The sequence below is a fragment of the Syngnathus typhle genome, linkage group LG2 (assembly GCF_033458585.1).
Source record: "Syngnathus typhle isolate RoL2023-S1 ecotype Sweden linkage group LG2, RoL_Styp_1.0, whole genome shotgun sequence".
Taxonomy (NCBI): domain Eukaryota; kingdom Metazoa; phylum Chordata; class Actinopteri; order Syngnathiformes; family Syngnathidae; genus Syngnathus; species Syngnathus typhle.
The window spans coordinates 20,986,369-21,002,485 of NC_083739.1; the positions used below are offsets into that span (position 1 = coordinate 20,986,369).

Sequence of the window (16,117 nt, forward strand, 5' to 3'; positions counted from 1 at the left end):
ATTTGTAGGGAAAATGTCACCAAAATGCGATTGGAACAAAACCAGTTGAGGAGTTCTGCTGTGATACAGTTTGCTGTCCATGCCTTTAATGTGCAATCATTATAGATTATTATCTTAAAAATTATATACAAATAAAAATGTTTCCAAATGTCACAAAAAATCGTTTTCTAGTGATACTGTGCATTTCTTTTGACACAATATTCAACTGGCCAAAGTATTTTTAATTGTATAAGAAGCCACACTCTCGTACTGTATCACCAATTAATTTTACCACTCTCGCAATCGATTTTATTTTACAATGTATTTAAATTTCTGGAATATACTTATTTTTGTTTGAGGGAAAACTTTACATTCACACATTTCTTATATGTTGCAATATTTGATCAAAATAATCATTTTAAGTGTTTCATATTAGGTTAAGCTATGAACAAGTTGAATATGCAATATGGGTATTTTGTTCATTTCTGAATATAATATGACCATATTTTTTATATGCGGCCTCAAGTGATGCATTTGATCACAAATGTAATTCATGCTCAAATGACAAACACTGAGCAAGGGAAAGCCAAGTACTAGTTTTGTTTATTTGTTTGAGAGAAATGCAAGGACAATGTACAGCAAGGACACGGCACAACTTGACGGAGAAGCACTGCAGAAGAAATGAAGCTGCAGAAGGAGTGCAGAGGGTCTCAAAGTCAAAAGCCCACAGCATCTGCAGTTGATCTCAAGTAGGACAAGCACGTTTCTGTCACGTGCACAGGAAGATCCGATATGATTAAGTGTAAGATGACAAGCTCACGTGCACTGTGTTGATGCAAGGCTGTCTTTGTTCGCCGCTGCCCTCTAGTGTCCTTCAGGACCTCGGCAACTACTTCACATCTTCACTGACCTCGACCGAATACAGTAACTACAAGGTACATGACTGTTTTATTTTTGGTCCATCTTCCATTCCAGTCACACGACACGCAACGGAGCTACACCACACAAATGTAAATGTTGGATAATCCCCTTACTTCTTGAGCAAAAAATAAATAAAAAATCTTACAACAATTCTTATCAGTCACATGATCCAACCCTTTGCAGAAGTTCTACATCTAAGGACACTAGTCTTGAGTCCTTGTCAACAGGCTGGCACTTCAGTAATTACATTTCTAGTTGATACAAAAAAAAAAAAACTTCACAAACCACAGCCCATTTAATTGACAAGTGGCACATTGCACGTTTGTACTGTCAAAATAAACTGCAATCCGAGTGCTGCACTTTGCTAGATAAAGAACAGCATTCTTGACGAAATGAATGAAGCGTAAATAAAACGTGGAACAGCAACAGAGTGTGCTTCTGTTTTGTTTTTCATCATGGAGGGGAGGAGAAAATGTCTATTTTTATGAAGCCTATTAATTGTAAAAACATACAGGTCAGTGTCAGTTGTGGGAAGAGGGATACAGTTTATTATCTGTTATCACTGGGTTTTAGGAGTACGTAGCCTGGGTAAATCTGCACCTTCTTTCGGTGAGCACTTTTCATTTCCTGTCAGGAAGTTAAATTTCCTCTTTTATACATCTGGTCTGGATTGTGATTGACTTGATCTCTGTTGTTTCTGTCATTACAATCTGAAATCATAACCATTCACATTGGCTTAAATGCATTACTCAATTAAAGACCAATAATGCAAAGACATTGCCATGCAAATATGATCTCAAATATCGCTACAGAAGCTCAGTGATGATCTTAATCTAATCACTACACAAATATGCAGTTAAGCTCCTTGGGCTGAGAAAGAAGGGAAGGAACTGGGCCCCTTTTAAACATGCCGAACTGTTATGGGAATAGAAGATGCATTAGCAACTCCTGATTTGTAGATTCAAAGGCAGAAATTGTTTGAAATGTACAATTCACAACGTTGCAGCAAGTCATATTCATCAACACCACTTACACAGTAGAATTATAACTCAAAGTAAACGATGGGCCTGGAAGACACCACAAGAGGGCGCTATTGTTCTTCTCTATTTAACTCCTTTATCAGTGCAACGCAGATATAACTATGTCCATTTCCAGTCGTCATGACAGTTATTCAGTGCATTACCAATTAGGAAGCATTCACAGCAGAAGTTTGGGAACTAAGAGTTATACTACTACATATTCACCTCTCATCCCTTTTTGCACCACAATATCACAAAAATGAACAAAATCTCTTTGAAGTATAAAAAGTAACAATTGTCGAATTCTTATAGGGCAAGTTATCCACCACCAAACTTGTCTTCCTTAAATTTTCTTTACAGCATCAACCCAAAGCATTCTGTGTCACAAAAACGAAGCTGTGTGTCAATAGAAATCAGAATAGTAGAAATTAGATTCAAAAGGTTTTGACTGGGTGGTATGGGACATATGGAGACTGCCACTTGGGATGATAGGTCACAGCATCTCATCTCTGGAAATCACGACTGTAGGAAACAGAAGAGAGGTGTACATGTAATTTTAAAACAACGGGTATTCACGTGACTTCAAAACAACTAAACTGGTTTGGACTTAAGAGAATAGCATATCTGTTATTGCAATGGTCTGTCAGAAAAGTTCGAGTTGTATTAACGCTAGCTTGTGATTTTACGAATAGCAGTACCAAGACTTATGATTGCACAAACTAGAGTTTTCTGAGTGACATTTGTTTGATTTTTTTTTTTTTTTTTTTTGTGGTGTAAGATGAATATTTAGGCACTCGTAAGCTGCAAAATAGCAAAAGCCACCTTGTTCATTGCATGCTTATTTTTTTAACATTTATCACATATGACCTCACTTAGGGAGAACTCAACAGACACTTCCTACACTAGTAATCATCAGTTTCTATTTGAACTGATTTTTTGCATGCACATTTTAAGAAGTCAACATGGCTTCTTGCACCTCTTCTCCATGCCGTTCCTCAGCGGATGATTCTGTTTCCCTGACAACTACCGCCATGGTCACCTGCATGTCCGGATGCTGCTGCTTGGCCTCCTGGATTGCAATGGCCAGAGCCTGCCAGATCAGATCAGATGATATGATATGTATGAAAAATCAATTTACTGAGTTCAATATTATGGCATGGAAGGGCTGCAGTGCCATGACCTTGTTTGCATTGAAATGTGCACTTCACCTGTTCCTGGTCCACATCATCATCTCCTGTGATGATGATCCTCTTTTCAATCCTGGTCTCTGAGTAGCCTCCTTTCACCGTCTGTGAGTTAAACACCACACTAAACAGACTATTCCACATGAAATGATGATCTTTGTAAATGTTTATTCTCAACCTTGGTAACCTGTGTGGTCGCTGATGTTACATTTTCCGTGACAAGGATGGGAGACCCCGTTGACTCTCTTCCAAGACTGCTCATATGCACCTGTAGGGGGGAAAGCAGTTCACACACCTGCCACTATAAACAAACTTCTAGTTTGAAAACCTGACTTCATATTAAAACAGTACAACACTTAACCAATAACCTTATCACCTAATCCAAGAAGCCCGTAACCCTAGTTTGAAACCCTAACTTTAGATTGAAACCCTACTTTCAAAGCCTAACCCTAGTTTGAAACCTTAACCCTAGTTTGAAACCCTTTTACAAAATACAAACCCAGGTTTGAAACCCTACTTCGAAACCCTAACCTTAGTTTGAAAAGCTGACTTTTGTTTGAAACCATGCTACGACACTTAACCAATAGCCCTAGCTTTAACACCTAAACTCTAACCATTAAACCTAATCCTAGTTTGAAGCCTTAACTTTAGATTGAAAGACTCTTCCCAAAGCCCAACCCAAGTTTTGAACATTAACCCTAGTTTTAAACCTGTCTATAAAACCCAAACCCATGTTTAAAACCCTACTTGGAAAACCCTAATCTGAGTTTGAAGAGCTGACTTTAGTTTGAAACCACACTACAACACTAGCCCTAACCTTAACACCTAAACTCTTACGCTTAACCCTAGTTTGAAAACTTAACTTTAGACTAAAAGCCTATCTCCAAACCCTAACCCTAGTTTGAAACCTTAACCCTAGTTTTAAACCCATCTACAAAACCGAACCCGAGTTTAAAACCTTAGTACAAAACCCTAACCCTAGTTTGAAAAGCTGACATGAATTTGAAACCGTACTACGACACTGAACCAATAGCCCTAACCTTAACACCTAAACACTAACCCTTAACCCTAACCCTAGTTTGAAACTCTAACTTTAGACTGAAACCCTATTTCTTAGGCCTAACCCTAGTTTGAAACCAAAACCCTAGTTTGAAACCCTACAAAACCCAAACCCAAGTTTGAAACCCTACTTCGAAACCCTAACACTAATTTTGTACTTCCAAATCATAACCCTAATTTCAAACCCTACTTTGAAACCTTAACCCTTGTTTTAAACCCTACTTAAAGACCCAAACTCTACTTTGAAACCCTAACCCTTGCAAATGGTTTGAAAAATTTCCAAGTACATTTAAAGTATATTTCAATTCAGCTATTACTGAGCACAAGCCGCAAGACTAATCTAGCTAAGGAGAAAGCTGTTACAAACATCAACAGAGAATTGTTCCTTTTAGTCTTTCACGCTGATCAAATGCCTATATTTTTCCGGCGTGGAAAGACTTGAGCTAACTGTGAAGTTGTGTTCAATGAGAGTAAGAAAATAGAGCCCACAACGCTGCAACGCGAGAGTTTTAAATTGTTAATCTGCTATTTATAAGATGTGTCAGTGACAAATGGTCAAATGAAAAAGCAATTGTAAGGACATCTTGGGAAAAATCAGATTGCGGTCCTAATGAAACTGCAAAAGACATGTCCCCACCATCCACAGTGTCATATGCGGCTGTGACACTGTATATGAGATGTTAAACTAATCAATCAGGCCCCCAAAATCAATTTTATCACCCCCATAATTAAAGAAAATGTTAACAATCTTTATAAAAATGTTCAATTAACATTACAGAGTTTCTTACTCTTGCAACAGATTTTTCTGAATTGTGCAAGTGTATCTGTTGGCGGGTATAACACTCACAGGGGAAATGCTCTGTCTTGTGGAGTAAGAGACCTCGCTCAGGCCAGTCATACCGTGATCCTGCAACAAGTTACAGGTCAAGACCCAAACTACAAAACCAGTTCCTCTCTTGAGTCAAGATGCAGTACAAAGTCACGATTGCATCATGACAATGAACACAGAAGAACACTTTACTTAAATGTTGATACATTGAAGAAAAAATAAACCGTGTAAAAACAAGGTGCCCCAGCAAACCATTACTACCATATTACGCAGTCCTAACCAACCTGATCTGTGAACTCCACGATGGTTGTTGTGACCTCTGACCCATTGGGCTGGGTTTCTGTCCTCACGTCCGTCTTCCTAACAGCACCGATGACATCACTGGGTTCCCGACTCAGAGGCGTGGCGCTGGTGACACGACTGGCTTCTCTGTGTAACTGCTCCCTGTCCACTGAACATGACACCGGTACCGACCTCTTGGGCTTTTTGGGCACTACAGGCTTGGGAGGAGACCATAAAGCAAAGTGTTGTTTCTCAAGAGAAAACCAGTAAACAAAATCACATATTGTTTAGGCCTCAATTTATGCAAATATCACCTTAATATAGCAGTTTATCCTTTTTTTTTTTGTATACTACGTGCCCTCAGTAGAGATGATTGAATGTTTTTTTGTTTTTTTTTTAACCTGTCAACAAAAAGTGTCCACAACCTACTTTTGAGTTCCGATCCATCAATACAGAATCAGACAGGCTGAACAAATCTGAAAAGTTCACCTGCATATCAGGCCGTTTGGATTCCGTTCGAACTTCTTCAACTTGGACAGGCTTAGCCGGAGGACTGCTGCTCACTCCTCTGGACACAGGAGGCGCAGACACCAAAGGAGGCGACGACCCAGAGGGCCCTTGCTGCTGAAGGAAGTCGATCCCGAAGCGCAGGCCCCCGTCAGGCGACGAGTCCCGCTCGCCCAGCTCGGTCATGCCACGGGAGAACTCTTCCATGCCTGTGTGGAGGTCTGTGAGAACGGTGAAGTCGACCTCGGCCTCCAAGCTGGAAGTGGAGCTGACTGTGATGCTGGAACATTTGCGCTCGATGCCGAGGTGGGTTTCCTTCAAGTACAAGATCTCGTGGTCTTGATCGTCCTCGGACACTGACCCCAGACGTCTCTCCCAAGGCTCCCGCTACAGATACAGAGTCCACGTTAGCTCTGTGATGCAGTTGAGAAAAACTAACTAGCCTAACTTTTGAGTATGCTGTATACCTGCGCTAAGGGGAAGACTGTGGAGAATTTTGAAGCACATATTCCAAATACACATCAATTGTTGTAACATTACTTCATATAAAACTTTATATTTGTAGAATTACTTGACATTAATTACTGTAATCTTTCTATTCTCCTTTTGCATGTGTGACTTTTTGGGACAATTTTTCTGAATAGATGATGAATAATGTGAGACATATTACTAAGCTCCAGCAAGAGCATGTCGTGAGCAGATTCACATTCCTAGAAAACACTCAAGTACTGTCAAAGTATTTCAGTGTCTATGATCACCAGGTAATTAGTCATGGCGATGACTGAATATAATGCTTGATCATTGTCCACACTCGTATCTCCCTACATCCATCCCTGTTTATGACATTCCTATCTAATGGACATAAGAAAAAGTGGCCTAATGAGATATAAAGTACCCCAGCGTTCCAAATTGCAGCGCTTGGGACGAAAAGGAGTAGAGTAAAAAAATGCTGGGACTCCTAGTGTTAACCAAGGTTTAACCAGTTTTATCATGGAAGCTTTCTATTTTTATTTCATTAGTTAGCTTGAGTATTAATATTTTGGATTGTTTTCAGTCAAAACTATCATCCAGTATGATGCTTATTGACGACTCACCGAGGAATCGTTGAGAGGTTCCTCATGAATGGCAGGTGTCGGAGGGGTCTCCTACAGAAGAACAAGCAGAAGTTATTATACAGTCAATAATGGATCCAATCCAAAATTCATTCACGACAGTCTGCCTAATAATACCGAAATAACAGGATTCAGTTAGAAAAATGAACACATTGGTTATAACATTTAAAAATGTTTGCAATGTTCTCTGCTGATTGTTTGTGTAATGCGTGAAAAGCTGCCCATTGGGATTTCTTACTCAGGCTGGGAAGAATCACAAGAAATGTCCTCACTGATGCTATAGTCAGAAGCATGCTATTTTTCATTTCAAAAGAACTGCAATGCCATGCACTGAACCGTTCCACTTTTTACACAAAAAGAATAAATAACTATTTTCAAGGGAAAGGTATACTACATTGGAAATGGAATGTATGAATGCCTAAAACCAGAAAGGTTTGGCAGCTCTGCAGCCTCTGACCGTGTCTAATCGACGTCTTTTAGATTGACGAGTGTTGCTACAGAAGTGCCAATGCAGGTCATTTAGTTTCACGGCCTTTCTCGGCCATTTACCAATAGATTTCGGCGGAGGAATGGTTGGAAAAGGCCTTGCGCTTCTTGCGACAGCAGCCACCTTTGTCATGTGAGGATGTTGGAAGGATAAAGGGGACCTTGGTATAAAGGTCTGTGACGTTCTGAAATGACCAAGCAGATGTCAAGCTTTGCAGAGGGGGGGAAAGGAAAGCAAAAAGCTCGCTGGAGCGTGGAGAAGAATTAAGTCGATCAATGACTTTTGCTTTCTCTGTCACATGAGCTGTAAAGGATGAGCGCGTGATTTTGCTGTACTTTGGAGATGGCAAACACAAGTTCTGCATGTCATTGCGTCAAGCTCATGCAATGTTTTACTTCCCCATGATGGACAGACAGTTTTAGGTGGTTTACCGCTTGCTTCCTCTTGGTGGCGTCTTGGTTGGTTCTGTAGTGGATGTGGCTGCAGTCAGTGTTGCTGTGGCGGTCTCTGGACCACTGTTTTTTCAGAGGGAGTGTTCGTGGGGGAACAGTTGGTAGCCTGGACAGGAGCCTCTCTGCGTTATTCTGAGCATCTTCCGGCTTTTCGCCACTTTTTGGCAGCGGACTTGCTGCATCCCTAAATTCTCTCAAGTCTTGTTGATGATGCAATGTTCCAGCGCCACTGTGGTAGTTTCTAGCTGCTGAGTCACTGACTCTATCTGTGGCCAGTCTAACATTATCCTCCACACTTCTTTTTCCCGCGGATTCACCTTCTGATTGTGTCATTGCCGTATCCCCCACAGTAACCCACGTAGACTGGTTAAGAGGATTTATACAAACTATGGTGTTTTTATTCAAAGATCTTTTGGATCTCTGCGGCTTGAGAGGAACGACTTTGGTGACTTCATGCTGTTCACAGTTGAAACTGTTACAGAAATCTTTCAGCAAACCTTCAGAACTCAGGCTTTCGATTTTCTGTGTGTCATTTGACATCTCGGCCCCTTTTCCCTTTGAGTCCGAATCCAGAGTCTCAGAGGAGAAAGCAAAGTTCTTTGATGGCACTTGAGGTATGTTATGCTCATGTTGGCAAAGCTTAACATCTTTGCTCGGTGTTCCATTTCTTTGTTTTGTAGTTGGTGAACTGAATCCATTTTCATGAATGTAACGCTTTGTTAGAAAATCATGGCCATTGTTAGCAGCCAAAGGACAATCCTGGGGGCTTCTAATTGTCTGTCCCATTGCTCTTAAGTCAGTTTGAAGAGATTTGCCACTTTGAGAGTTCCACATTCCCCCATTTTCCTCAGCCCAAGGTGTGACCGTCAGTGTGTCTCTAGCCTCATTAGAGTCACAATCCAGCGCTCGTCCAAAAGCATCCTGCTTGTCAATCAAATTGACTTCACCAGTCGCCTATGTTGACATAGAGTAAAGAGTTAGCCTAGCGTCACACCCCAATGTTTACCCTACGAAAGACCAAAAGGGATTTTTCAAGACATGTCAAGGGCAAATGCAAATCACGTCATTCCTCCGTTATTCATCAAGATGTCTTTTTCTCACTGGTTCGTTCAGCCTCAGTAAGTAACATTTGGAATGTCTGCTTAAGACATTACAGGACATTTGGCCAAGCCAAACAGATCAGACAAAAGGAAAATCTTGAAGTCATTACTCAGTAATCAAATCACATTCTTACTGGTTTCCGCTCCGGGGTTCCTCCGGGAGGAGTAGCAGAGCAAGCTCGTTTCTCCCGCTGGTTCATCTTGCTATTAGGCTGCCTCAAGGCCCTCTTCAGCTCATTGATGCTGGCCTGGTGTTTCTGTAGAACATCTTCTGGCTTGTCCAAGAACTGCTACTTACACAGTAGAAGTCAAGGCTGAGTTACAAAACACCAAAGAGATATTTTCCAGATCTTTTAAAAAGGCCCAAATTAAACAGGGTGTTTTTGCACTCTCTAAGGCTTACACATTTCCTCTGCTAGATTACGTATCATTTGACTTTGTTTACACCCTCTCGTCATCACATTAGCAAACTTCCAGTTTACACGTTGAACAAAATGTTTGGTCCTCTTGGATACTAAAAATGTTTCTTGCCAAGAATGTCATACCACCAGGAAGGCTCTTTTAAAATATACCTTATTTCTAATGATCATGCATTTGGGGGATGAGCAGCACAGCTGGTTATGTGCATTCTCCCCATGTAAAATGGCTCACATCATCACAGCCTATGCCAACCACCTTATTTTATTGTTGCTGTTGACTTGTTTGATGTGCTTTGTTAAATTACATTCTGATCAGTAGCATATGGTAACTTTCTACCGAGACATATTGGCATTCTTTCAAAGAACATTCTGGGTTATGTGGAAGGATCATACATCGCTAAAACAGCCTAGTAATGCGCATGATCCTCAACTAGTCACACATTTGTCACACTGCTCTTTACTTCCTCAGGAGTCATAACAAGTCAGCCATTGTGGTTGTGTTGGTCATTTTAGAATACATTCCACACCCAAGCCAACGTGTTCACTTGGTTTGAGGTGTGGACTGTTGGCCAGCCCCTACAATTTTCACACTCCCAGATGTGTAACAGTATGGGTGAACGATTTTGGATGAATGACGTCGGTTCCAGATGATGGCGTTATACAGTAGAATGACTTATTTTTGCTTTGGGGAAGACACCACTCGACACCCTCTCACTACATTCAGACATACAGGTTCCAGCTCCTTGGTGCTCAAAACAAGTCAACAGCCTCAGCAAAATAAGTCGTTTGACACATTGTATAGTGGAATGCGTTTGCAAATATGGCACTCTGAAGTCAAACGAAACATTTTTCATCTTGTGTTCTTGCACGACAATAATTGACGGACATCAAGGTAGACAAGATAAGCAAATACCTCCTGCTTGGGCCGAGCCGAGGCCAGATCCTTGTCCAAGTCGGGAGCAAGCCAAATGCGATGAGGCGATTTAAGCAAAGCAGATGATGGTGTGATTTTATTTCATTAGTTTGGTTGATTTTCATGCAAAGATGTAAAAGCAAAGGGGGGAAAAAGGAAAACCAGCAGGCAAACATTCATCATCAAACAATCTCTTTCAACATTGGCTTATTGATTATTAATATACTAATTCCCAGACTAAATATAAGTAACAAGGACTACTTTCCCTAAAGACTGTGTAGTAAATGATTGTGTAAACATTGTGAGTGTGTGAATACATAAGTATATATTGTGTGGCGGGTTCCAATTAAAAAGCATGTTGATGCTCAAAAATGATCATTTTTCACACTTGGCTGTTGCAGACTGAAACGTCAAGAGATTAGTCATTTGAGAAAAGAAGCACTGGACAATCAGCAATGCTTGAGGACCATCTGTTTGTAATGAAAACTAAAAATTAGAATGAATCATTCCCTTTAATACAAGTGAATGAGTGCCTCTACAGAAGCATCCCTGCCTAAGTGCTGATCTGTTAAACGTTTTAGTACATTTTCATTCATTATTTCCGAACTGTGTTTGTTCTTAAAAAGTATTAAGGTACATTTTAGTTATGTGGAATACAGTGTGATGAAATAATTATTAGGTGCATAGTTTTGATATTTAAGTTTGATAATAATGTTAACATAACACAAAAATGTACAGTCCTTATGACTATATGAGCCATATCGATTAATTTGATAATAGAAACAGGAATGTTTTATTGTTTTAGCAACATGTAGGCCCATTACACAATTGTACTTCATTTTGGTCATGAGGATTAAACTTTTTTTAGGTGGTGTGATTGACAATCACTGGTGTACATTGTAACTTGGGTAATGTTTCTTTTTAAAGATTTACTAATTGATTTAAACGTAAACTATCCATTCATCCATCCATTTTCTGAAACGCTTCTCCTCACGAAAGTCTAGGCGTACTGGTGCCTATCCCAGCTGACTACAGGCAGTAGGCGGGGGACACCCTGAACTAGTTGCCAACCACTCGCAGGGCACAAATGGACGAACAACCATTTGCACTCGCACCTATGGGCAATCTCCAGTGTCCAATTGGCCTATCGTGCATGTTTTTGGAATGTGGGTGGAAACCTGACTAGCCGGGAAAAACCTATGGAGGCACGGGGAGAACATGCAAATTCCACACAGGACTGCCATTTTTTTGTCCCCCCTTCATCTTCTGTCCGTTAATTTGTGAACAACTCACAGTGTCACAACAAATTACCGTAATTTTCGGACTATAAATCGCTCCGGAGTATAAGTTGCACCAGCCATAAAATGCCCAAAAATGTGGAAAAAAAACATATATAAGTCGCTCCGGAGTATAAATCGCATTTTGGGGGGGAATTTATTCGACAAAATCCAACACCAAGAACAGACATGACCGAGCAACAACAGGCTAAACGATACGGTATGCTAATGTGACAAACACAAACGAGGAGCTGAGAACGGGCATGACGTTATTTAAAAAAAAACTATTACATAAATAACCCGTTTATAAAACCATCTGTGTCACTCCAATTCATTAAATCCATCGATCGTCCTTTGTCAACAATGCCGTGTGCCGCACCGCAGTTCAAATTATTCCACAGGCCCATACAACGATATATAAACTATACTTTAAATAACTATCACATAAACAACAATATTATCAAACCATTTGTGTCACTCCAAATCCTTAAATCCATCGATCAAATTTCTCGTCTTTTATCTATCGTCCTTTGTCAACAACGCCGTGTGCCCCGCGCCACAGTTCAAATGATTCCACAGGCCCATACAACGATATATAAACTATATTTTAAATAACTATCACATAAACAACAATATTATCAAACCATTTGTGTCACTCCAAATCATTAAATCCATCGATCAAATTTCTCGTCTTTTATGTCATCCTGGTGACAGAGGACATGTCCAGAGGATATGGCGCTTTAAAGTGTTAATTACTTTATTTGATTTTTTCTCTCTATTTTTCATGTTTTGAATATGTTCAAGATAAAGATATCAAAGCATGTGAAGTGATCAACTATACTAAAAATAACATGTGAAGTGGTCAACTATACTTGTAAGTAAGTGATGTGTTAATGATCAAGTAAAATTTTGTGAAAAAAAACATATATAAGTCGCTCCTGAGTATAAGTCGTCCCCCCCCCCAAACTATGAAAAAAAAGCGCGACTTATAGTCCGAAAATTACGGTACCAGCATTGGAATTCTGCAAAATCTCCAGCTGAATAGAAGTAACATTTCTTTCAGGGAAAAAACAGTCACAAAAGGACATGGGGTGCAGACACAAGTTGCGGTACTAAACCAACAACAACCACAAACAGACGCACGCATAAGTGGCCAAAATACCTCTGGTTTTGAGTCTACAGGCGAGGCTGCTTCCTCGGCCTGCAGGACAAGACAAGCCAGAAGGGGAAAAAAAGGTCAAAAAACAGCAAAGGGGGTGGTTAGTGAGAAAGGATGATGACATTAGAGCAGGGAAACGAGAGAAATCTTGTAGAGATGCTTCAAAAAAATATAAGGGGATTTAGAGGCAAGTGAAAGATTTTTTAAATGCCTGGAGAGGAGCTGAAAACCAGTGAGATTAGTCAAATGATTGGCAACAAAGGGATGGTGAATACCGCTGTCCAATGCAAAGGACGTTGAGCATAAATGGTTTCACAGATTTTATCATTGTGGATGTTTGTCAAGTCAAGGATGTGGGTCAGTACAAAACTCTGAGAACTGTATTGAATAAAATCTGTTTTGATCAGCAGTAAATGTGAGAAAACATACCTTGAGCTCCAAAGTTTTGCTGCATGTTGAAATGCTCGCACCACGAATGTGCTCTTGACCGTGGTGCAGCTCTAAGTCTCGGTCAGTGTCGTGATCATGGTCTTGTTCCGCATAGTGGTAGTGATCCTGGTCTAGGTCCATGCTGCCTTCCTGGTCCAGGTCTTCTCTAGACATGAACTGTGTTCGTTCACTCGAGCTTCGCTGAGACAACTGGTCCATACTATTACCTAAAGTTGAAGCTGGTTTGGTGCCAGTGGAGGGAAAGTGCTGTGTTTAGTTTTAATAATTCACGCAGGTACACTTTACAAAAATCCATTTGACACACAATAAATCTTGATTTGAGGGCAATTATACGGTGTGGGGTGCAGCTTTCTAAATTGTTTTTGTTCACTATGCTGTGCGGCCCATTTTTGCACTCACCTCAGAGGCATTATAACTGAGCCCTGTGAACGTTGTCAAGTAAAAAACAATGTGACCAGGAAACAGATTCTGAGTTGGTCTATTTGATTCCGGCCAGTAGTTTTATACTTTGTCACAAATAACATTTCTCACTGGAGTCATTTATAACATTGTGGTGACAGAATGACAGGTCGTGTACTGTGCTGTAAGCGAGCCGTGCAGTTATACTTTTACATTTTTAAATGATGGGCTCACCATCAAAAAGAGTCTACAAACGTCTAACCATATCTAAAAGTCAGGACAAAGCCTTGCCAAGAAAGATTCCTTCCTTCAGAAGACCATAAAAAACATGGTTGCAGCCTGGAGGGATTCAGGACGAATAGGAGCTCTTACCCCCGTCAATACTTCGGGACAGCAAGTACCTCTTGCTAACAGAGCGATCAAAGAGAGGAGCAGGCCTGTCAATCAGAGCACTGGCCTGTCTGGTTTGGGCTTGAGTTCGCCCACTGTAGCGGAACTTGGAGCCAATCACCAGGAAGCCCTTTGGTGGTGGCTCTGGAGATACCAACCTGTAAAAACAGTTCCCAGAGTATATTTTTGAGGTTAAAGAAATTAACGTAAGCAATTTAGTCCTGGATTTCTGCTGATAAAATGAGGTCCCTAACCCATATGGCCAAGATTTGTCTTGATGCACCCAATCGAAAAATGCATGACGCAATCAGCATTCTTTAAAGCAGTGGTCCCCAACCACCGGGCCGCGGACCAGTACCGGTCCGTGGGTCACTTGGTACCGGGCCGCCAAGCCGCACAGAATTTTTATTTTTTTTATCGACGATCAATTAATTCAGGTCAAGACCGGTCACGTGACATGCTTCCCCAGTCGAGCCCGCAAAGCTAATATGTGGCGACAGGCTAACTAACCAGGCAATGAAGCATTCAAAACTGCTTCAACACATGGAGACCAAGCATCCTGCAATAAAAGACAAACCTTAATCACTTCGGGTGTCATTGTCTCACGTCTAGATAGGACCGGCTCGTTTCTGAGAGACAAACTCAGTGCTCCCACTAATTCAACGTAATGGTGAGTTTTATTTTTGTCATTTGTACTTGTTTTTATGTCAGTCGTATCATTTTATTTCATCGTATTTATATATTTATTATAAATGTATTATTCATTTATTTATTTATATAAATGTATTATTTATTTATATAAATGCCGGTCCACGAAAATATTTCTGACATGTAACCGGTCCGTGGCGTTAAAAAGGTTGGGGACCACTGCTTTAAAGAATACGTAGAGGCAGCAACTACCTACATGAATGGTTTCTGACTGAATCAGCAGTCCCGCTGCTTTGACCAGCTAAACTGCATTCTGTTTTGTCTCGGTTGCTTCAAGATGATCAATCAACAATTGCACACAGACAGCAGCGTTCTTAATGATTGTATGATCAATGATCAGGCCCATTCCTAGTGGCTGTTTTGTGCCATGCAGCAATGCAGAATAGGCGAGTACCCAAGTCCTACCTGAAGAAGGTGTGGTGCTCAATGCAAACCTTCCACAGGCGCTTCGAGGCCCGATGGTTGGGCAACTTGAAGCCAATGGTGCTCTCAAACTGTTCATACTGAGCCGTGAGGGAGAAGGAGTGATGGATGGTGAGAAAAGAAAGGAAGGGTGAGAGGAGAGAGTGCGGGGAAAGATGAAGGGACAGTGTGAGGGTGAGCTGTGTTTACTGCAATGGAAGAATCGATATATTTTCTTTTCCCTCAGACACATTTTCTTTGGTGACACGTACGGTACAACTCCAGCCAACTGACAAATAACTCCCTGCATCAGATGTTCAGTGATGTGAAGAGAAGTAGCATCTGCCCAATCAATAGGTTGTTAGCAATTTCACAGGCCTTTAAATTGTCCTTTCAAAAACACGACCCTGACCGTAAACATGTAAACTCACACTGACTTGAGGAGATAGAGAAAAGAAATTCAGAAAACTTTGGCTTTGTTAGTCACTGGCAAGATAGAAAGAAAATTGCGCTCATGAAAGTTCGGGAAGAACAACCAGACATGTTAACCACTATTGCACCCTGCTGACAACAGTGAAACCATTACTACCGTAATTTTCGGACTATAAGTCGCACTGGAGTATAAGTCGCACCAGCCATAAAATGCCCCAAAAAGTTAAAAAAAAACACATATATGTATATAAGTCGCTCCGGAGTATAAGTCGCCCCCCCACCCAAACTATGAAAAAAAACGCGACTTATAGTCCGAAAATTACGATACATGAAATAGTGGAGTCTATGTACCCTCGTTTCACTTAGCGAGGATTTGTCATACGATCATGAGCCGTCGTCATTGGGCATTGGGTTCATTAATTGGAAAGTTAAGCATCGTCCAAAAAGACATTACCTCTCCAGGACGGATCTTGATGTAGAAATTGCTCCTCTTGTATGAGATCTTGAGGATCTTTGGCCAGGCAAAACGGTTGATCCTTAGACGGTCTCGGTATATGAGCAGACCATTGGCGCTCACGCCAAGCATTATGTCGATTCCTTCGGAATCCTAATCATGGGAAAATCTCTGTATTAGCAT

General features: G+C 40.8%; 1 protein-coding gene across 1 annotated transcript in view; it reads right to left on the reverse strand.

Moving 5' to 3' along the window:
* Nucleotides 1–565: 565 nt before the first annotated feature.
* The window catches only part of si:dkey-178k16.1 (band 4.1-like protein 1), a 41,385-nt gene continuing 25,833 nt past the window's right edge, over nt 566–16,117 (reverse strand). The window contains exons 9-24 of the mRNA XM_061272257.1: nt 15,935–16,087; nt 15,052–15,149; nt 13,921–14,096; nt 13,129–13,367; nt 12,703–12,741; nt 10,264–10,302; nt 9,066–9,221; nt 7,811–8,785; nt 6,875–6,925; nt 5,763–6,167; nt 5,276–5,491; nt 5,010–5,069; nt 3,282–3,371; nt 3,128–3,208; nt 2,896–3,009; nt 566–2,441 (exon numbers count right to left, since the gene is read on the reverse strand). Of these exons, the coding sequence (XP_061128241.1) occupies nt 2,436–2,441; nt 2,896–3,009; nt 3,128–3,208; nt 3,282–3,371; nt 5,010–5,069; nt 5,276–5,491; nt 5,763–6,167; nt 6,875–6,925; nt 7,811–8,785; nt 9,066–9,221; nt 10,264–10,302; nt 12,703–12,741; nt 13,129–13,367; nt 13,921–14,096; nt 15,052–15,149; nt 15,935–16,087 (2,898 nt within the window). The 3' untranslated portion in view covers nt 566–2,435. The remainder of the gene's footprint in view (nt 2,442–2,895; nt 3,010–3,127; nt 3,209–3,281; nt 3,372–5,009; nt 5,070–5,275; nt 5,492–5,762; nt 6,168–6,874; nt 6,926–7,810; nt 8,786–9,065; nt 9,222–10,263; nt 10,303–12,702; nt 12,742–13,128; nt 13,368–13,920; nt 14,097–15,051; nt 15,150–15,934; nt 16,088–16,117) is intronic.